The sequence below is a fragment of the Oryctolagus cuniculus genome, chromosome 17, assembly GCF_964237555.1.
Source record: "Oryctolagus cuniculus chromosome 17, mOryCun1.1, whole genome shotgun sequence".
NCBI lineage: Eukaryota > Metazoa > Chordata > Mammalia > Lagomorpha > Leporidae > Oryctolagus > Oryctolagus cuniculus.
Genome location: NC_091448.1, coordinates 18,664,671 through 18,686,375, shown reverse-complemented (window position 1 = coordinate 18,686,375; position 21,705 = coordinate 18,664,671). Strand labels below are relative to the sequence as shown.

At 45.6% G+C, this 21,705-nt stretch overlaps 1 protein-coding gene and 1 long non-coding RNA gene across 4 annotated transcripts in view; one reads left to right on the top strand and one right to left on the bottom strand.

The window, feature by feature from the left end:
* LOC103351583 (uncharacterized) overlaps nt 1-21,705 on the bottom strand; it is an 82,029-nt gene that overhangs the window by 47,201 nt on the left and 13,123 nt on the right. For 2 of the 3 annotated variants that reach the window (XR_011383446.1, XR_011383445.1), the window contains exon 3: nt 15,669-18,325. This is a non-coding gene — a long non-coding RNA (uncharacterized lncRNA). Of the gene's footprint in view, nt 1-4,874; nt 5,122-15,668; nt 18,326-21,705 lie in introns of those variants that run through there. The other variant, XR_011383444.1, reaches the window with a different exon arrangement.
* Nucleotides 1-21,705, top strand: part of LRRC37A (leucine rich repeat containing 37A) — a 49,104-nt gene that overhangs the window by 26,541 nt on the left and 858 nt on the right. Inside the window, exons 6-11 of the mRNA XM_008271590.4 lie at nt 4,124-4,195; nt 4,745-4,819; nt 10,487-10,605; nt 13,115-14,886; nt 15,251-15,355; nt 20,656-20,705. Of these exons, the coding sequence (XP_008269812.3) occupies nt 4,124-4,195; nt 4,745-4,819; nt 10,487-10,605; nt 13,115-14,886; nt 15,251-15,355; nt 20,656-20,705 (2,193 nt within the window). The remainder of the gene's footprint in view (nt 1-4,123; nt 4,196-4,744; nt 4,820-10,486; nt 10,606-13,114; nt 14,887-15,250; nt 15,356-20,655; nt 20,706-21,705) is intronic.

Here is a 21,705-nt window from a genome sequence, read left to right as displayed (position 1 = left end):
GCGCCGGCCCCTTAACTTTTTTTTAAAGTTTATTTTTATTTATTTGGAAGGCAGAATGAGAGGGAGAGAGAGAGAGAGAAAATTGATCTAGTTCACTCCCCAAATATCTCCAACAGCTGAGGGTGGGGTCAGACTGAAACCAAGAGCCAGGAACATCATCTGGGTCTCCCACATGGGTGGCAGGGAACCAAGTAGCTGAGCCATCATCTGCTACCTCCCAGGATGCACATTAGCAGGAAGCTGGATTGGAAGCAGAGGCAGGACTTGATCTGTAGCACCACAACATGGGACATGGTTATCTTTAATGGCACCTTGCCCTGCTGCACCACAATGCCGGACCCTCAATCTCTTTACTTGATATAGATCTATTCAGATGCGCTAATTCTCCTCAAGTCAGTTTCAGTAGTTTGTGTCCTTCTAAAAAAGTGTCCGGGGCCAGCGCCTGTAGTGCAGCAAGTTAGTTGCCCCCTGCAGTGCCAGCATCCCACATGGGTACTGGTTTGAGTCCAGGCTGCTCCACCTTCCATCCAGCTCTCTGCTATGGTCTGGGAAAGCATCAGAGGATGGCCCAAGTCCTTGGGCCCCTGCACCCGCATGGGAGACCTGGAAGAAGCTCCTGGTTCCTGATTTGCCCAGCTCCAGCCATTGCGGCCATTTGGGGAGTGAACCATCAGATGGAAGCGTTCTCTCTCTCTCTCTCTCTCTCTCTCTCTGCTTCTGCCTCTCTGTAACTCTTCCTTTCAAATAAGTAAATAAATCTCTAAAAAAAAAAAAAGAATGTTTCAATTCCATTCACGTTTTCTAACTGAATGACATCCAGTATTCATAGTTTTCCCTTATAATCCTTTCAATGCCTATAAGGTCAACAGTAATGTCCCCTTTCGTTTTTTTTTTTTTTTTAAGATTTATTTATGTATTTGAAAGTCAGAGTGATACAGAGAGAGGAGAGGCAGAGAGAGAGAGAGAGGTCTTCCATCCACTGGTTCACTCCCCAGATGGCCGCAATGGCCGGAGCTGCACTGATCTGAAGCCAGGAGACAGGAGCTTCCTCTGGGTCTCCCACGTGGGTGCAGGGGCCCAAGGACTTGGGCTATCTTCTGCTTTCCCAGGCCATAGCAGAGAGCTGGACCAGAAGTGGAGCAGCCGGGAGTTGAACCAGCGCCCATATAGGATGCCGGTGCTTCAGGCCAGGGCATTAACCTGATGCACCACAGCACCGCCGCCCCCACTTCGTCTCTGATTTCAATAAATCGAGGCGTCTTTTTTTCTTGTTTTGTAGACTAAAGTTTTTTCCGTTTTGTTGATCTTTTCAAAGAAACTATTTTTGATTATGTTGATTTTCTCTATTGTTTTTCTTTTTATTTTTTTTTTCTCTTTGTTTATTTTTGTTCTAATCTTTGTGTCTTCTTCTTGCTTTGGATTTAGTTTGCTGGGCTTTTTTGTTTTTCTTCCTAATTTCTTCAGGTGGAAGTTTAGGTTATTGATGTGATTTTTTCTTTTAATATTTATTTATTTGAAAGGCACAGTTATACACAGAAGAGGTCCTTCATCTGCTGGTTCACTCCCCAAATAGCTGCAATGGCCAGGGCGGGGCCAGACCAAAGCCAGAAGCCAGGACCTTTTTCCAGGTCTTCCATGCGGGTACAGGGGCCCAAGCACTTGGGCCATCCTCTGATGCTTTCCCAGGCCATGAGCAGGAAGCCGGATCAGAAGTGGAACAGCCAGGACTTGAACCAGCACCCATATGGGACACTGGCCTTGCAGGCAGAGGGTTAACCTGCTATACCACAGCACCAGCCCAAGGAATGAACTTTCAGATGTCCTTATTCCTCTGTTTTCACTGATGTCACCTACAACATGGTTTTAAATCTCTAGTCTCAATGGCTATGAACTAATTAAATATTTAATCATGGGAAATAATTAGGGAAGAGGAATAGGAATAAAAAGAGAAACTAATTCTCACTGCGGCTCTCTTAAAAAATTAATGAAGTTTGAAAAGTATTTCTATATTTAGTCCTCTCAAAATTAAGGTTAAAGTAACAGCTATCATTTTATTTTTTCAAGAATTATTTATTTATTTGAAAGGTAGCGTTACAGAGAGAGAGAGAGAGAGAGAGATCGATCTTCCATCTGCTGGTTTACTCCCAAATGGCTGCAACAACAGGGCTGGGCCAAGCTAAAGCCAGGAGCCTGGAACTCATTACGTCTCCCATGTGGGTGCAAGGGCCCAAGCAGCTGGGCCATCTTCTGCTGCTTTCCCAGAGCATTAGCAGGGAGCTGGACTGGAAGCAGCTGGGACTGGAGCCAGCACTTACACGGGATGCCAGTCTCACAGGTAGCAGCTTAGCCCACTTTGCCACAGAAATAGTCCCCGGGACAGCCATTTTAAATCCCTTTTCTTCACACATGTTGAAGACAGACTTTGGAGGAAGAAGTGAGCTCACACTTCAGCTTTGCCTCTTAACAGCCTGGGGACTTAGGACAGTTATACAACCTCTTCGTGCCTTAGTTTCCCCATGAAAAATGGTGTAATAATGTTGTGAGGATTAAATGTAAAATGTGGATCACAGGTGCCTGGCAGCCCAATCAGCATCAGCTGTAAGAATTCTTATTTTTATAGTCTGTAAAAGTACACTAACAATTATTGAGTAGAGATTTTCTTTTCTTTCTCCTCTCCCTCTTTCTTTTATTTTTTTGTTTGCTTGTTTTAAAAAGCAGAAAAGAAAATCTATTACAGCATTTCAGAATAAAATTTGCATTAAAATGAATTTATTAATTTATTGATGTATAAACATATTGTTTATTCGACAAACATTAAACACCAAGTGCATTTCAGGCATTATGCCACGCACAGGAATAGCAATGACAACAACACGTGGTCCCTGCCTCAAGGAGCTGACAGTCCAGAAGACTGACAGCAAACAGGTGAAAACACGCAGTGTAACTAAGGCTGTGGTGCAGAACAGGAAATGAGAGGGAGTATGACTTTGACCAGTTCCTCCTCTTAGGTTTGTCCCTTTCTCTCTGGCTCCAGAGTTAATGAGTGGATCTTTTTTGTTGTTGTTAAATGGGTGAATTAAGTCATGAATTTTTTTTTTAAAGATTTATTCATTTATTTGAAAGAGTTACACACTGACTTTGTGTAAGAGAAAAGAAAGGCAGAGAGAAGAGGCAGAGAGAGAGGTCTTCCATCCACTGGTTCACTCCCCAGTCGGCTGCAACAGCTGGAGCTGTGTCAGTCCGAAGCCAGGAGCCAGGAGCTTCTTCCAGGTCTCCCACATGGGTGCAGGGGCCCAAAGACTTGGGCCATCTTCTACTGCTTTCCCAGGCCATAGTAGAGAGCTGGATTGGAAGAGGAACAGCCAGGACTAGAATCAGCACCCATATGGGATGCCGGCACTTCAGGCCAGGGCGTTAACCTGCTGCGCCACAGCACTGGCCCCAAGTCATGAATTGGTTAAAAATTTCTAAAAATGAGAGGCAAGCACCTTGAATTATGGAGGACATCAGAATTGTGTTTCCTTCAGAGCAAGGGCTTCCTACCCGTGTGGTGACTTCAAGTTTTATTTGTTTTATTTTGCTTCTTGATAGACAGAGGATAGGTAGACAGACAAAGCTCCCATCTACCAGTTCACTCCTCAGATGCCTGTAGCTGAGAGCCAAGAACTCAATCCAGGTCTCCAAGGAGGAGAAAGGACCCAACCTACTGAGTTATCACCACTGCCTCCCAAGGGTCTGCATCAGCAGAAAGCCACAACTGGGAGCTGAAACTGGGACTCACACCAAGGCACCCAATATGAGACCTGCGTATCCCAACCAGAGTCTTAATGCTGTCACACACCATCCCTGCTTCTGAGGTTTTGACCTGAAAACTCTGGCACATTTTTTTTTCTTTGCTGTCCATTTTTTTCCTATAGTTTTTTCTCTTTCTTGTCTCCACTTTCTCTTCCAGAGACACAGGTAGTCCCCAAAGGAAGGGTGCTTTATGAATTCTAAGGGTGATTTATAGGTAAAGACAGAAAATGATTTTTTTTTAAATATACAAGTTCTCTTTGTGTAAACTTCCACACATTTTTGTGCATATGGAAAAGGCAGATAATCTTAATTCCATTGCATTTTTCAGGAATCTTGATCGTAATCCTCTGACAACTGTTGAAGATTCCTATCTTTTTAAATTGCCAGCATTAAAATATCTGTAAGTATTAAAATGATCTCATAAGTTATAGGATGATTTCTACTCTTCTTTTTTTTTTTTACTTTCTTTAAAGGTTCAGTGTTTTGCATTAAGGCTAAGAATCATGATTTTAATTTAAATTAGGCTACTGAAAAGCTATTCACAAAAAAAGAGATTAAGAAAGGATTATAATGTGTAGAACAGCCAGCAGGGGGAGACAGTGTTGAAGATCACATACAGCTGTGGAACATGTACAATACAATTTGTTCCAGAAAGCAAAGAAAAACAATCTTAACTAATCAAGAGAAGGGAATGCAATTTGCAAATGAACAGCAAGATAATGGCAAGAAAAAAAAGCGTAGTTTCTTTAGTGTCAAGGTCATTAATTTGATGATGCAAATAGTAACAAATTTCTTCAATGAGAACTTTCTGGAATGATTTCCCATGACAAACTCTTGAGCTGGCTTGTTTTATAGAGAACCCAAAATTGATGCAATCACTTGTTCTTGAAATAATCGTGTTAAGGACCATTGGAGTTCATATCATGAATGCTTGGGCTTTCTCCTTCAGAGACATCGGAACAACGCAAGTACCACTTACCGCAGTTGAGAACATCCTCATGATGACTCTCGAATTGGAAAAACTGTGAGTTATTTTCCTCAGGTTTATTTTCATGTCATTTTGTAGATTTGGTTTACTGTTTTTTTTTTAAATATTTATTTATTTATTTGAAAGTCAGGGTTACACAGAGAGAAGAGAGGCAGAGAAAGAGAGAGAGAGAGAGAGGCCTTCCATCTGTTGGTTCACTCCCCAAATGGCCACAATGTCCGGAGTTGCACCAATCCAAAGCCAGGAGCCAGGAGTGTCTTCCGGGTCTCCCACGCAGGTGCAGGGGCCCAAGGACTTGGGCCATCTTCTGTTGCTTCCCCAGGTGCATTAGCAGGGAGCTGGAACAGAAGTAGAGCAGCCGGGCTCAAACCGGTGCCCATATGGGATGCTAGCACTGCAGGCGTCGGCTTTACCCACTGTGCCACAATGCCAAACCCAATTTTACTGTTTTCTTAAATCAGCTATTCAGGTATAATTTTCCTATAATAAAATTCACTTTTAAGTACACAGTTTGACGAGTTTTGACAAATGTGTAGTTATACAACCACCACCAAATTCCCAAAGTAGACCATTTCTATCACCCCCGAAAGGCCCCTCCTGACCTTTGCAGTCCATGCTCTCCCCCCAACCCCAGCACCTGCCAACCACCCATCTTGTGCGTCTCTCTCGGTTCTGCCTTTCCCACAGTGTCTTGTAAGAGAAGTCATGCAGTGTATGTAGCCTTCTGTGTCTGGCTTCTTTACTTAGCACAATCCTTTTGAGATTATGCTGTTACCCATTTTGTTGCCTCCATCAGCAATGCTGTTGCTGAGTAGTATTCCAGGTGCGTGTGTATATCAGTTTGTTTATCCATTCATCAGTATATGGATATCTGGATTTTTTTCCTCTTTTTTTGCAATTATGAATAAAGCTGCTAATAATATTCACAGGTAGGTCTTTGTGTAAACATGTTTTCCCTTCTTATTTTTTTTAAAGATTTAATTATTTATTTGAAAGGCAGAGTTACAGAGAGGCAGAAGCAGAGAGAGACAGAGAGAGACAGAGAGAGAGCACACTTCCATCTAATGGTTAACTCCCCAAATGGCTGCCACAGCTGGAACTGGGCCAATCTAAAGCCAGGAGCCAGGAGCTTCTTCCAGGTCTCCCATGTGGGTACAGGAGGGACCCAAGCACTTGGGCCGTCTTCTACTGCTTTCCCAGGCCATTAGAAGAGAGCTGGATCAGAAGAGGAGCAGCCGGGACTGGAACTGGTGCCCATATGACATGCCAGCACCACAGGCAGAGGTTTAGCTTACTATACCACAGCACCAGCCCCTCTCTCTGCCTTTTAAAGAAGTTAATAACTGAGTAGCATTTAAAAAAAATTTAGTCTTTCTGCTAGGGTATACAGTAATATCTTCTAGCAAAAAAAAAAAAAAAACAAAAACAAAAACAAACAAACAGAAAAAAACAGAGACAGACACACAGAGATCCCATCTACTAGGCCACTCCCCAAATGTCCACAATGGCCAGGGCTAGGCTGGGACTGGAGCTAGGAACTCAACACAGGTCCTCCAGGTAGGTGGCAGGAACCCAACTACTCAAGCCAAGGAAGGCAAGGGAACGCATTGGCAGGAGGCTGGAATCAGGAGCTGGAGCCAAGGATTGAAATCAAGCACTGGGATGTGAGACTCAGCCATCCTGACAACCGGTACACTACCACTAGGCCAGACCTCCTGCACGCTCATTTCTTTAGTAACTGATAGTGTTATGCAAATAGCTTTATGAAGTATCTGTTGAAATCTGTTCCCCTATACTAATTTGATACTAATTTTACCGAGTTTTAAGAGTGCTTTGTATACCCTGGGTACTAGTACTTTCTCTCAGATGTATGTTTAGTTAATATATTCTTTCTGCTTGTGATGTGTCTTTTTATTCTACTAATAGTATATTTCGAAGAGCAGAAGTTTTACAAAATTTTTAAGATTTATTTGTTTATTTGAGAGGCAGAGTTACAGACAGAGAGAGGGAGAAACAGAGAGGTCTTTCCTCCACTGGCTGAATCCCCGCGTGGCTGCAATAACCAGGAGCTTCTTATGGGTCTCCCACATGGATGCAAGGGCCCGAGCACTTGGCCATCATCCACTGCTTTCCCAGGTCATTAGCAGGGAGCTGGATTGGAAGTGGAGCATGCACCACAGCGCCTGCCTCAGAAGCTTTACATTTTTTAACTTTGGTGAACACTCAGCAGTTTTTTTTTATATGGTTGTGCTTTTTTTATGTCTTCCAAAAAAAATCTTTGTGTAAGAACCTATTGAATAATCCAAAGTCACAAAGATTTTCTCCTATGTTTTCTCCTAGAAATTGTTTTATTACATTCAAGTTTATGATCCATTTTGTGTTCATTTTCATGTAGAGTGTGAAGCATTTCATTTTTTGCAGTTAAAAAATTATTTTTGGGGACTGGCACTGTGGCGTAGTAGGTTAAGCATCTGCGTGTAGCACTGGCATCCCATATGGACACCGTTCATGTTCTGGATGCTCCACTGCCAATCCAGCTCCCTGCTGATGGCCTGGCAAAGCAGCTGAAGATGTTCCAAGCACTTGGGCCCCTGCACCCACATGGGAGACCTGGAAGAACTGCAGCCATCTGGGGAGTGAACTAGTGGATTGAAGACCTCCCTCTCTGTCTCTCCCTCTCTGTCTGTAACTCTGCCTTTCAAATAAACAAATGTTTTTAAAGAATGTTTTTGTAGGGCCCTACTGTGACAGTAGCTTAAATTGTGCCGTCCTCTCTCCAATACCTACGCTAAGACTAGTTGAGGGGATTATACAAGATAAGAATGGGGAAAGGCCCCTCACATAGCACCTTGCTCCAATCACTTCTATCTGATCACCTCTTTGACTAACTTTCCCACATTGTCAGAGCCACTGGTTTCTGCTCTAGCCTCCTCTCCCTCAACCTTAGGCAGCACCTGCCAGAGTTGATCCCTCCCCTGTCGGCAAGATGCCTTCCTGTCCAGACTGCCGAAGCCCTCATCATCAGCAAGCTTTCTCAGTTAGCCTTGGCAGTGGGGTTCCACCTGCTTTTCTATTTTTCTTGGCTATTGGTGGATAGGGAAAGTGTTATCAATTTCTATAGCTGTTCACCACCAAGGCCACAACAATTTATAGCTGCTCTGTACTGCGATTCATTATTGGAAGTCTTCAAAGCTTCAGACATTTAGTTTAGACAAAGTAGGCCAGCTCACTGGAGTCCTGACTCATGTGTAATAGTCTTTAATGCACACTGAAAAATAATTATGCTACAGTAAGGATAATATTTATCTCAGGTCATTTGTAATCTCAAAGACTTGCTGATATACTTTTAAATAATAATTTACGTTTATAATCACTTGCATTATTTCTAGCTCATCCATTTTGGTGAACAGGAAGAAGTACGATATTCCCTACGCAAGATGCAATATGCTTGCTAGAAATTTTCCCTGGTGATTACATTTAGGTTGACCCTACCAAAACAGAAGTACATTCCATAAAACAATAGGCTTGAATACTTCACAAATGTCATTGCCATGAACCATTTTTATAAGAGAGGAGAGTACTAAATTAAAGAAAACTAAAGAATTATAAAAACTAAATGCAATGCCTCATGTTTGATTGGATTCTAGATTTTAAAAAAAGTCATAACATGGTCGGGATGATGAGGCCCCAGCATGCACTCTCTAACCATATTCTTTCATTCAGCATGATTAAGACATTCTTGGTGTCTGTCTCAATAGTTCATTTTTAACATTTTTGAATAGAATTTCATTATATGAATATACCGTAATTTATCCGTTCACCTGTTGGCGGACACTTGGGTTGTTCCAATTCTTGGCTGTTACAAGTGAAGCTGCTCCAAGGGCAGGCATTTGGTGCAGCTGTAAGCCACCACCTGGGACACCCATCTCCCACAGGATAGTGGCCAGGTTCAAGTCCCAGACTCACTCCCAACTCCAGCTTCCTGCTAATGTACACCCTAGGGGGCAGCAGGTGATGGCCCATGTATGTGGGTCCTTGCCATCCACGTGGGAGACACAAACTGAGTACTGGGATCCTGGTTTCAGCCTGGCCCAGCCCTGGGTATTGCAGGCATCTGGGGAGTGAACCAACTGATGATGATGTCTGTCTGTCCCCATATTTCTCTCTGTGTCTCTGCCTTTCAAATAAATTTTAAAAAATAATTTTAAAAAATATTTATTTATTTGAAAGGCAGAGTTTACACACACACACACAAACACACACAGTGTGTGTGTGAGAATCTTCCATCTGCTGGTTCACTTCCACCCACTGGCTACTATGGCCGGAGCTGGGCCAGTCTGAAGTCAGAAGCCAGAATCTTCTTCCGGGCTACCCATGTGGGTGCAGGGGCCCAAGCACTTAGACCACCTTCTGCTGCTCTCCCAGGTGCATTAGCAGGGAGCTGGATCAGCAGTGGATCAGCTGGAACTCAAACTGGTGTCCTTATGGGACCCTGGTGTCACAGGTGGTGACTTAACCTGCTATGCCACAATGCCAGCCCCTCAAATAATTTTTTAAAATAAAATTATTTTTTAAAAAATTATTAAATAAAAGTTTAAAAATGAAAAAAAAATATTAAATAAAAGTTAAAAATTAATAAAAAGTGACAATATCTTAAAAACTTAAACACAGATCTACACAGATCTACCATATGTTCCAGCCATTCCACTTCTGGGTATTTGTTGAGCCATTACCTGACACCTCGCAAAGTGCTCGCTGCAGGAAGCTGGAATCAAAAGTGGAGCCAGGATTTGAACCCAGGCAGCATCTTCATCACGGGGCCAAATGCCTGTCCTTGTCAAACCATTTTTGCATACCCCAACACTGATTGAGAGGTCCTTTTTCTGCATATTTTTTCCAACAGTTACTAATGGTCAATCCTTTTCTGTGGCTAAAGTAATTTCTAATAGTGGATACTTCCCACGTCAATTGAGAAAGGGACTCCAGAGACTGGGGGCTTATTCACACTCTTCTTAGAAGTCTGCTGGAGCTGGCACTGTGCAGTAGTGGGTTAAGCCGCCACCTGCCACATCAGCAGAGTCCCAGCTGCTCTACTTCTGATCCAGCTCCCTGTTAATACACCTGAGAAAGCAGCAGAAGATGGCCCAAGTCCTTGGGGCCCTGCACCCACATGGGAGATCTGGAAGAAGCTCCTGCCTTTGGCCTGGCCCAGTCCCAGCCATTTCGGCCATTTGGGGAGTGAACCAGCGGATGGAAGACCCCTCTCCCTCCCCCTCCCCCTATCCCTCCCCCTCTCTCCTTCTCTCCTTCCCTCCCTCTCTGTAACTTTGCCCTTCAAATAAATAAAATAAATCTTAAATTAAAAAAAACCTGCTGTCATCCTGTGCACTCCCAACCCAAAGTGAGACTTTTCAGTTGAGAGGAGATACTTGTGAGTAAAACCACAGGTCAAAAGCACCCGATTTCTAATCCCTGTCATCCTATTTTGAACATACCATACCGACTGCCATGCTTACCTTTCTGTTGGGCACCTCTGCCTGCTTCCTAAATTTGCAACATTTAAGAGCGGCCCTTGGCCATCAGGTCCTACCCAACTGTCTTGGCCATATACCTCAGGAACTTTTCACAGCCTTGGTCTGCCTCCTCCATCAACTCAAGTAAGCCTTTCATGACTAACTTGATTCTCTGTGTTTCCATTTACAGGATCCTACCTAGCCATATGGCCTGCTGCCTCTGCCAATTTAAAAGTAACATTGAGGTTGTCTGCAGGACAGTCAAGCTGCATTGTGGCAGTGCATGTCTGACAAACACCACACGCTGTCGTGAGTCTATCGCCTGGAGATACATTTTTAAAAATTTTCTATCATTTGCTTTTAATTTCTTATTGTTAAATTGAGGATAAGTGTTTAAAGTAATAGTATAATTGCTTTATTTGTATTCATTCCTTCAGAGTTAAACTCCCTCAATTTCTGAAGTGCTCTCTTGATGAACATCAGGTTCCCTGTTACCTTTACAAAATTTGATGCTGCATAAAGGACCATGATAAAGAAACACAAGGGGAAGAGAGCGACACTGGTGGCCACACGATGTTCTGTGCTCTTAGCTTGGTGCTTTATCTAATGATAATTCACTTGTGCACAGCAATGCAGTGTGTAAACTGATTTTACATGCATTAGACGTCACGTGCCACTGCCTCATAGGACAGCTGTAGATCAGTTTTGCTTTCTTTGTTTCCACAATCATATAAAAGAGTACGAGTGATGCTGTTATTTAGAGGCTGGTTTCTGGCTCCACAACCAGAAACGGCTGCTGGCTCCTCTGACGGAGAGGAAGGCCCTTCCATTCGTAGGCTGTTCAATTTTGAACCTGTTCTGAATCTTGAGCTTTTCTATCTACAGAACACCCAGGTGCTTTTAAGTGGTTTTATTGCCACTAACTTTGTGACTTAAAATGTGGCTGCTTCTCCAGACAGCTTGAATACAGCTCTCTATGGGATCTGGAGCATTAGCACATTTCTAATTGTATATGTGTACAGACAGAGCTGCTTACTTTCCAAAACAGTTTTCCCCCTATTGTATTACTGCCTTCTCCTTAACAGGTAGGTAATGGCCAGTGCTATGGCGTAGCAGGTTAAGCCTCTGCCTGTGGCACTGGCATCCCAGATGGTTCAAGTCCCAGTTGCCCTACTTCCAATCCAGCTCCCTGCTAATGGCCTGAGAAAGCAGTGGAAGATGACCCAAGTGCTTGGGCCCCTGCACCCATGTGGGAGACCTGGAGAAAGCTACTGGTTCCTGGCTTCGGATCATTCCAGCTCTGGCCGTTGAAATCATTTGGGGAGTGAACCAGCAGATGGAAAATCGCTCCCTCTCTCTCTCTGACTCTGCCTCTCAAATGTATAATTTTTTTTTAAAGAAGTAGGCAAAATAAGCATTTTTTTTTTTTGACAGGCAGAGTGGACAGTGAGAGAGAGACCGAGAGAAAGATCTTCCTTTTGCCATTGGTTTACCCTCCAATGGCCGCCGCGGCCGGCGTGCTGCGGCCGGCGCACCGCGCTGATCCGATGGCAGGAGCCAGGTGCTTCTCCTGGTCTCCCATGGGGTGCAGGGCCCAAGCACTTGGGCCATCCTCCACTGCACTCCCTGGCCACAGCAGAGAGCTGGCCTGGAAGAGGGGCAACTGGGACAGAATCCGGTGCCCTGAACGGGACTAGAACCTGGTGTGCCGACGCCGCAAGGCGGAGGATTAGCCTAGTAAGCCACGGCGCCGGCCAAAATAAGCATTTTTAATCTGCTTTTACAGATGAGGGAAAAAACAAGGCCAGAGGTGCTAAATGTTGGAGCTGGGCACCCAGGTCTTTTGTCTAATTTTGGGCTCTCCACAAGCCCACGTTCCTTCGTGCTCATGATTCTTACCTCTTCCGAAGACCCTCACTGGAGGGTCTGGAAAAGAGAGCCAGCCGCACAATGGCACGCTTGAAGCGTTGGATGGCTCCCTACGCGGAGCTGGAAATATTGGAAATGAAAGCAAAGCAGGCATCTGCAAAACCGCTTTTCCCTTCTGCATCTAGAACTCAGACAACGTCTCCCACACACTCATCCCCGAGACTCACTGAACGTTGCCCAGACACACCACCCGCAACCTGCAGGCCTCTTCACCTACACCCCAGACCCCTGCCCAGAGTTACAGAAAGCGCCAGGGTGGATGTATGTGTCTTCCCTACACGGAGCCTTTCGTGGTTGGGGGTGGGGTAGGAAACACGGGCGCAGGGACCAAGTGAAGGAACTGGTACGTCAGGGGAAAAGGACACGTCGGGGTGAGGAGGAGGGCCCCTGTTCTAGCATCTCGGCCCCAGCTCCGCTCACGTGACTGTCTCTCACTGTGGTCACCTGTTAGCGGCAGCAAGAACACGAGGTCACTGGAAGCAGGTGAGGGGGAGCCTGGTGCTCCCTTGGAACCTGAGACAGGACGGTGGAGAACGTGACTGTGGGTGGACAGAGCTGCAGAGGCCCCAGCGCGTGGGAACTGTCTGTCTCCCAGCCTTGGGCTTTTACTGGGTACTGGGCATTCGGCCACTGGGGACCAAGGGAATAATCCTAAACACAGCCACTGCTTTTCACACTGCGGACTCTGCTGAGGGCCACTCCTTCAAAAGACTTTCCTTCTCCTGGTGTTGCCATTTCACAGGCTTCAGTTTGGGTTTATTTTTCTAAATGACACCCAAATACTGGGGACTCTCAACTTAATTGATGGGGATGTGCGACTGTGGACTGACATAGAGCTGTCCCAGCAGTCTTCTGTTGTCAAAGCACTCTCTTCTTCTTCTTCTAACAGTTGAAGAAGCATCTATAGGGAATCCCAAAGGGGAATTCATGAAGGCACTGCAGGCCCGGAAGAAGAACACCAGCACGGAGCTCATTATTGAGCCAGAGGTGGAAATGTCGGAAAGAAAACAGCTCAACGTTGCATACGCCACGAATGAGCCGCTAGACTTTAATGACGAAAGTGACGTAATTAGTGCATTAAACTACATACTGCCTTATTTCTCAGAGGGCAATCTAGAAGATGTAGAATCAACATTATTACCATTCATTAAACTGCTTTTTTCTAGCACACAAGGAGATAAGTCTTTGGGTTCCTTGGAAACCAATCCAAGAATCCCCTTTGTAAAACCTTACGAAAGCAAATTGAGAAAGCTTCGTTTCCTAGAAAACTTGTTAAATGCAGAAATTCAAGCAAAAATTAATGCGGTTAAAAGAAGAGAAAAAGCCGCCATGCTTATGCAGCCCATGCTGTTAGGTCCCAAATTTAAACGCCAAATCTTCTTAAAGAAATTGGAAATTGCCCAGTCACAGCAGAACAGCCTGGCGACCACTCCCAGCGGAGGGCGAAGGCTGCAGAGAGTGAAAAAAGTCGTCAAGGGGCTGAAGGGCTTACAGAAAAGGCTCCGCCAGGAGAGGAGAAAGCAGAGCATCAGGAGACAGAGAGCAGGGCCCCTCGGGGGGAGCTTCGCTGAAGGTGGGCTGGGGAGGGCAGGCCCTGGCGAGCTGGAGGAGCTTAACCACGCGGTGCAGCGGCCCAGCCAGGGGGTGGGAAACTCCCTCCACGCTGAGCCCTCGCTCACAAAGGGACACGAGGCCGTGGCCTCCCCTGTGCTGCAGGAACACATCGTGGGCAGGTCTTCTGCTGTCTCCCTCGTAGAACCTCTCCCTGAGTTCAACAACAAAGGGAAAGACTTAACCTACACCATGCTTGTTTTAGAAGACGCAAATGCTAGAGTGAAAAAGACAGAGGCAGCAAAACCAATCTATTCTGAACCAAATTACCGCTTTCCTAAAACCCGCTCTCATCTGGTCCTCAGAACCCCCAAGGCCAAACTGAGTCGGAAGTTCAGAAGGAAAACTCCCCTCAACACACAGGTGTCTGTAAAGAGGCCTGCCTTCCTTGCATTGCGGAGTCTCATAGGCTCGCCTTCCCGAGAGGCCTTCTCGTCCCCGGGAGACCTGACTTCTCAGCGAAGTCCCACTCTGGAAGAGGTTGTCTTGGAAAACGTTACTGAAGAAAACCCTTCTATGGGAGACGATTTGGAAGGAAACACTTTGGTAGAAAACATGGTTGAGCTGGAAGAAACACTCCCTGCCAACACAACCCTGGAGAATCCTTTGGCTGCAGGTTCTGCTGGGACTGCACTCAGCCCGAAGCCGACCACTAAACACACCAATGAGACGCAACGGGAGCACCCCAACATGAGCACTGACGCCCCCTCCACACCCGCAGACTTCACCTACCCCTCCCTGTTGTCCCCGGGGGATGAGTTTGAAATTCAGCTCAACCAGCAGCTCCGCTCCCTCATCCCCAACAACGACGTGAGAAGGCTCATTTCTCATGTTATCCGGACTCTGAAAATGGACTGCTCGGAGACCCATGTGCAACTGGCCTGTGCCAAGCTCATCTCCAGGACAGGCCTCCTGATGAAGCTCCTCAGTGAGCAGCAGGAGGTGAAGGTGGCCAAGGCAGAATGGGATACGGACCAATGGAAAACTGAGAATTACCTCAACGAGAGCACAGAAGCCCAGAGTGATCAGAAGGGGCCGGACTCGAGAGAGGTGAGGACAACCTGAGACGTAGACCCGGACTTTCTGCCCATTTAGGAGCTGCCACTAAAGCGCCCACGCAGGAAGACCAGGGGCTCCTGGTCCTTATCTTGTCTTGGGCACATTATCTGTGGCCAAGGCAATGATTTCCCACTTTGCTCCTTTAGAGAATGCAGTAGACCTAACAAGCAAGATGAACTGCAGAAGAACGTGTGTAATAATAAGATTATGTAACACATTGGATTTGTTATGGTCTTTAAGATCCTACAAGCCAATCATCTGGAAGAACGGGGTTTTGAATAGTTAAACATTCATACTTTCTCTTTATATTTTTAAACTGTCATTTCTTTTTTTTCTTTCTTTTTTTTTTTTTTAGCTCACAAAAGAAGTCCCAGGATACGGTTATAACAACAAACTCATCTTGGCAATATCTGTGACTGTGGTAGTGATGATTTTGATCATAATTTTCTGCCTCATTGAGGTAAGGAGGAGTAACTCAGGTTTCCAGAATACAGCCTTTCCTTATACTAGACCCAGACTCCACAAACTCAACATCAAAGCCGCTTGCCCACATACTACTGGTTGACATTCCTCCAGTCACTGAGATGAATTTTATTCTTTTATTGAAAAGCATACTCCAGAGATTTTTATAGGAGCTCTACTCCCAGGAAATCCCTGTGCAATTGGAAACAAAGTAACAAGCCAGTGGACATTTTGAGAAGTGAAGTTTAAGGGTAGAGTTAATATGATGGCAAAATTTCTCCAAAACTATGTCAATGGTTAGGTGTACTTACCGCTCCCTTTCTTCCACCGCTGATTTCTTTCCTTGTTGTAGAAATGATGAAAAATGTGTAATTTCCACCCTCAAGGAACTGTCCGTGTCCTCGGGACACTGCCAGAAAACAAAATGTTATCTTGTACAGCCATTAGATTCACATAGCACTCACCCGCTCCCGTGTATAAGGCACTGTCGAAAATAGTTCAAGTTAATGCACTGGAATGTGAATGCAGCTGAATCCTGCATCCTAAACTGACCTCTAAAGTATGTTATATTTACCACATCCCATTCCTGGAGTTTGCCTCTGTTTCCCTTTTGTTCAATTACATAATGGTGTATTACTTTCCCCAACAGGCAAGTGCTTGAATATTTAAAGTCACTTAATGATAGGTCAATGCTGACTCTACCCTCCAATCCAACCAGCCTCACCTTGTTTACCTTTCTACTGCCGTGGCAGCCCCTCGCCATGCCCGTCTCACCAGGCCATGCGTGCTTTCACCTTTGCCTCTGCCCTTTTACACTGCCTGCCTTGTGACTCTCCTGGTCTGGACGTCCTGTGAGATTTGTCCTGGTCTGGACGTCCTGTGAGATTTGTCATATTTGCCATAAAGAGGCATTTTCCCTTCCCCTGAGAACTTAAAAAACGTGGCAGACAATGTTAGAAATGCCAAGGTCAACACATGATGGAGCACAGCAAAGGTGTGTAAGCACCAAAGGGCTTCTCACAGCCTCCAGGGACGCCTGACTGGCGCCCTACCATTTCTAAAGTGTTAGAGAAGCCTGGCGTGGGAAACTCCCTTTCTTCAAACTGGCACCAGAGACAGTGAAGGATGGTGAGCAGTTTATTAACGCCAGCGGGCTCAGTGGGAATCATTTCTTGAGAACTGAGCATCGAACCCGAGTTTCTTGTAATATTTATAGGATCATCAGCATCATACCTTAACTGTTATAGCATTGGCAGGTTTAAACCGCAGCCTACGTGACTTAGGACCACACTTCCAATGGTTGATGGTCCAGTATGTTTATAAAAGAGATACCTGGGGTAGATTTATAGGATAGATTTATGACTGGAGTTATGGACAGCAGAGCTTAGGACATCTTCCCTCCCTAGACAAGGTAAGCGCACACAGCTGCTTCACCAGATAACCGGGAACAGCCACTTCTCAAGGTCAGTGTCAGGGGTCCGCTTTCCTTCGTCTCTGGTTGCGGCCTTATTTCCTCTACAAAAGAAGGCGCATCTAGCCACAGGAGGGCTGGTGAGTGACGGAAGCACAGATGAGGAGGAGACCAGGTGGGCAGTGCCCATCCTAACCGTGCACAAGGGCAGGGGGAGAGCCCCAGGCAGAAGACGTGGAGTCAGTCCAGTGGCGAGATGGACGAATCCAGCCCCTCAGCTCTTTCTATTAGATTCCGCTGACCCTCTTCATTCTGTCCTCTGATTGTGCGCAAGGCTGCCGTGGCGGCAGTTCCCTGGTCATGCAGACACAGATGTTCTGTCGAGTCATAACCTGGAGGCTGATTTTCACTCAGTCCTGTGGTGTTGATTAGGTGAGACTGTTGCCAAAGAGTTTGCTCTTTGTGAAAACAGAGCCTGATTTCTGAATGCAAAAGGTGGGGTCCCGCATGGAGTCAGCCGCCAAGGTCTTGGTGAAGACACTCACTGGCCACTGCGGACAGTACCCAGGGCATCTCTGGGTGGCAGGTGGCCTTTGGCGTTTTGGAAATTCTGATAAAGTCTTACCCTGCTTTGAATATATATGCATAGTTTCAGCGTGTTTCTATTTGTGTTCATTTGTGTTTTCATTAGTTCCTGTCCCCATTTAGATGAGAAGTTTTGTGAGGACAGGGAGCATGCAGAGTTTCACCTGCAAGACAATCACGGTGTTCAAAGGACGAGAGGCAGGCACTGTGTCAAGTCCACAGTGAGGAATAATGCAATCCATTATTTACTGGAATTAACACGCAGAGCCCAGCAATACACAGACCTTATGTTCCCAAGACTTCTGAAATGTCGCCTTGTAACCTAGTCAGTGGGAGAAAATGGCAATAGCCTAGCTCTCTAACTACTTGGTGTGAGCAGCAACCAATGACACATCCCTACTTCTCAACTTAAATATATTTCAGTAAACATTAAAAAAAGAAACTGCAAAAAATATTGAGAATAAAATCAGAGCAATATCTTATCTTGTGATGGAAAAGAGGTTTCTAAGCTTGATGGCACAATCAGAACCCTTGGAAAGATTTGCTGGCTTTTGCTGTGACACTGCTAGCAAACTCAGCACTTGTGTATGTCAAGTGTGGGACAAATAGTTTTCCACATCTTCTTAACTCTCACAACAGTCCCCCTTTTACAGATTAAGGCAACCAATTTAAGGCCCAAATGACAAAACCCAGAACTCCTGACTGCAAAGCCTGCGTTCCTTATTATCTCTATTCTTTTTCCACTCTTTTTTAAAAAATTTTTTTTATTTTATTTGAAAGTCAGAGTTACACAGAGAAGAGGCAGAGAGGGAGGTCTTCCGTCTGCTGGTTCATTCCCCAGATGGCCGCAACAACCAGAGCTGTGCTGATCCGAAGCCAGGAGCCAGGAGCTTCTTCCAGGTCTCCCTCATGGGTGCAGGGGCCCAAGGACTTGGACCATCTTCTACTGCTTTCCCAGGCCATAGTAGAGAGCTGGATTGGAAGAGGAGCAGCCGGGACTAAAACCAATGCCCATTTGGGATGCTGGCGCTTCAGGCCAGGGCGTTAACCTGCTGTGCCACAGAGCCGTCCCCCCCCTTTAAAAAAAAAAAAAAGATTTTCCACTCTTTACAGACAAAAATATTGGGAAAGATCAGAAACTTTGGAATAAAACCATCAAAATGATGAATACATTTATTATAAAAAATTTTTCTAAACCACCAGCAACAAAAAATACTAATAACCCAGTGGAAAGGGGGCACAGGGTGAGAAGGGTAGGGAGACCCTAGTCCACGTCCTCACATCTGCCGGTCTCACCCCACTGATGATGGGGTCTGGTTCTTGTTAGACAGGCCTTTGTCATCTCATGGAATAAAGAAAGTCTCATATTTTCTCCTAGGACTTTAGTAACATTGTGTTAATATTTATATTTTTAATCCTTCTAGAATTGATTGTTTTTCAGTATGGTTGGAGTAGGGAATCTAACCTCTCTCCCCTTACATGACTATCTAATTGTTTTATACTTTATTTTAAATTTTTTTATTTATTTATTTTTATTTTTATTTTTGACAGGCAGAGTGGACAGTGAGAGAGACAGAGAGAAAGGTATTCCTTTTGTTGTTGGTTCACCCTGCAATGGCCGCCGTGACCGGCGCATCGCACTGATCCGATGGCAGGAGCCAAGTGCTTATCCTGGTCTCCCATGGGGTGCAGGGCCCAAGGACTTGGGCCATCCTTCACTGCCTTCCCGGGGCACACCAGAGAGCTGGCCTGGAAGAGAGGCAACCGGGACAGAATCCAGTGCCCTGACCGGGATTAGAACCCGATGTGCCGGTGCCACAAGGCAGAGGATTAGCCTAGTGAGCCATGGCGCCAGCTTAATTGTTTTAAAACAGTTTTCATTGAACAGTTCATTCATGCTTTGCCAACCTAAAATAGCTTTGTGTGGACTCCGTGCTCTTTCTGTTGATTCTGTTTGTTCCTGTACGGGTGCCTGTACGACACTACTTAGTTCCAGTTACTTTGTGACAGAGTTTTGAGTTCTATGTTGGAAGGGCAAGCTCCTGCTCTCTAACCTTTTTCATACAGTTCACAGCTATTCTTGTATATCTTTTCCCCACAGAACGGCCGCTGGTCAGTTATGTTAGGATTTGAGGAAGACTGAACTGTCTGTGTAGATTAATTTGAAGGGAACTGACATCTTTACAACATTCTAGGAACACGATTCTCATGGTGCTCAAAAGGGCTTTCGTGTTTCCATCACATAAATCTAACACACCTTTCGTGAAGGTTGCTTCGAGATCCTTCATACCTTTTTGTTGCCATCACAAATGGGGCCCTTTCTTGTATTTCCCCGTTAGTTATTGGAGGTGTGCAGGAAAGCCACTGCGGTGTGTGTGTGCGGATCTCTTAACTTGGCATCTAGCCACTTTTCTGAACACACATATCACTTCACACAAAATTTTAGTTGGTTCTCTTGGGCTTTTAAATTGTCCATCATTTTACATGCAAATAATGACATTTTTATCTTCCTTTGCAATATTTATACCCCATTTACTTTTTCTTATTGCACTGTTTGAGGCCTCCTCAACAGTGGTGGATGGTAGCAGTCGTAATAAGCATTCTACTCTTGTTCTTGACTCGAAAACACCACCATTGTTTAGGTTTCTGCTCTGTACTTCCATCAAGTTAAAGCTGCTTCCTTTTCTTCCTCCTTTAAGAAGTTTCACTAAGAATTATCTGTTTCATGTTATCTAAAGCAGCCAATAGGGGCCGGCGCTGTGGCGTAGTCGGTAAAGCCGCCACCTGCAATGCCGGCATCCCATATGGGCGCCAGTTCGAATCCTGGCTGCTCCACTTCTGATCCATCTCTCTGCTAATGGCCTGGGAAAGCAGTGGAAGATGGCCCAAGTGCTTGGGCCCCTGCACCCACATGGGAGACCCAGAGGAAGGCCTGGCTCCTGGCTTTGGATCTGCTCAGCCATTGAAGCCATTTGGGGAGTGAACCAGCAGATGGAAGACCTCTCTCTCTCTCTCTCTGTCTCTTCTCTCTCTGCCTCTGTAACTCTGTCTTTCAAATAAATAAATAACTTTTTTTTTAAATAAAGCAGCCAGTAAAATGTATTAAGTCCTAGATGCATGCAAGACCCTAAGCTAGGTGCTGTGGAAGAGTCAAAGAACTGTTAACAGCACAGAACTCCTGTCCTCAAAATAGTTCTCATCTTAGTGGGTAGATGAGACTTAAAATAAAAGAAAGGAATGTAGAATATTTGGAGAGGGGTCACTGTGATGGAGAATAATGATTGTGTCTTCTTCCAAAACAGATTTATTCTCACAGGGCGGGAACCAGGGGAGATGTTGAACAATCTTCAAGGTAAGCACCAGTGTGGCAATTTTTAAAATTAGAATTTCAGAACTAGAGAACTCAGAACTCATCTGTTTCAATCGCCTTATTCTACAGTGAGGAAACTGCCAGAGGCAGGAAGGATACTAACGCTTGGCCTGACTCCACCAAAGCTGGATCCCAGCCAAAGCTGAGTTAGTAACACAGCACTAACATGGGCGCGTCTGCTGCCACCAGTCCTTCCAGGACAGAGGAGCTGAGGAGAGGCTCTGGCCGTGCTGCCCCTGCTGCTGCTGGGCCTCTGGCCAGTGTAGAGGTCACCTTGCAGGCTCTGGACGAGGGCTGGGGACAGCTACACGGTACTGGGGGGAGGGGCTAGTCTCCTGCAAGGTGGCTGGAGAGGAGAGTGCCTGAGTCTCCCTAAAGAGGCAGGAAGCTTCCGTCTCACCCGACAGACCAAACCCCCCCCCCCCATTCCTCCTACCCAAACCTCTGAGAGCTTTAACTGGAGAGACCTTTAGACTGTAATTTGCCTCTCCCTTTCACAACAAGGAAACAGAAGGAGAAAGGGGCAATATCTTGCCCCATGGTCACACTGCTACTGTCAGAAAGAGGACAGTTCCTTCGCAGCTGGGACTTCTCCCTGGAGCACACTGGGCTCGGGCTGCGAGCTACATTTTCTCCAGAAGTCAGTATACACGTACTATACAGACATAAGCAGTTGCTAAAACAATGCACTCTGCCTTTCTCTGTTCCATTCGTATCCATAGAGTATCTTGTGTCTCGGTGCTAGCTTGTCCTTTAACTGGTTTCACAACTCACTCTCCCATCAGTGACAGATACCAGCAGCGTGAAAATCTCTGAGCTGGGGAACTTTGCTCTTGGACTGCGGCATTGCTTGATGTGATTCAATTTGCAGGGGCTAAAGCAGCTATGAACGCAGAAGCACCTTCTCCCTCACCCCCCGGGGATGATGTGCGTGAGCCTCAGTCCGAGGGGCCTGGTGTCAACCCTCCTGGAGGGAGAAAAT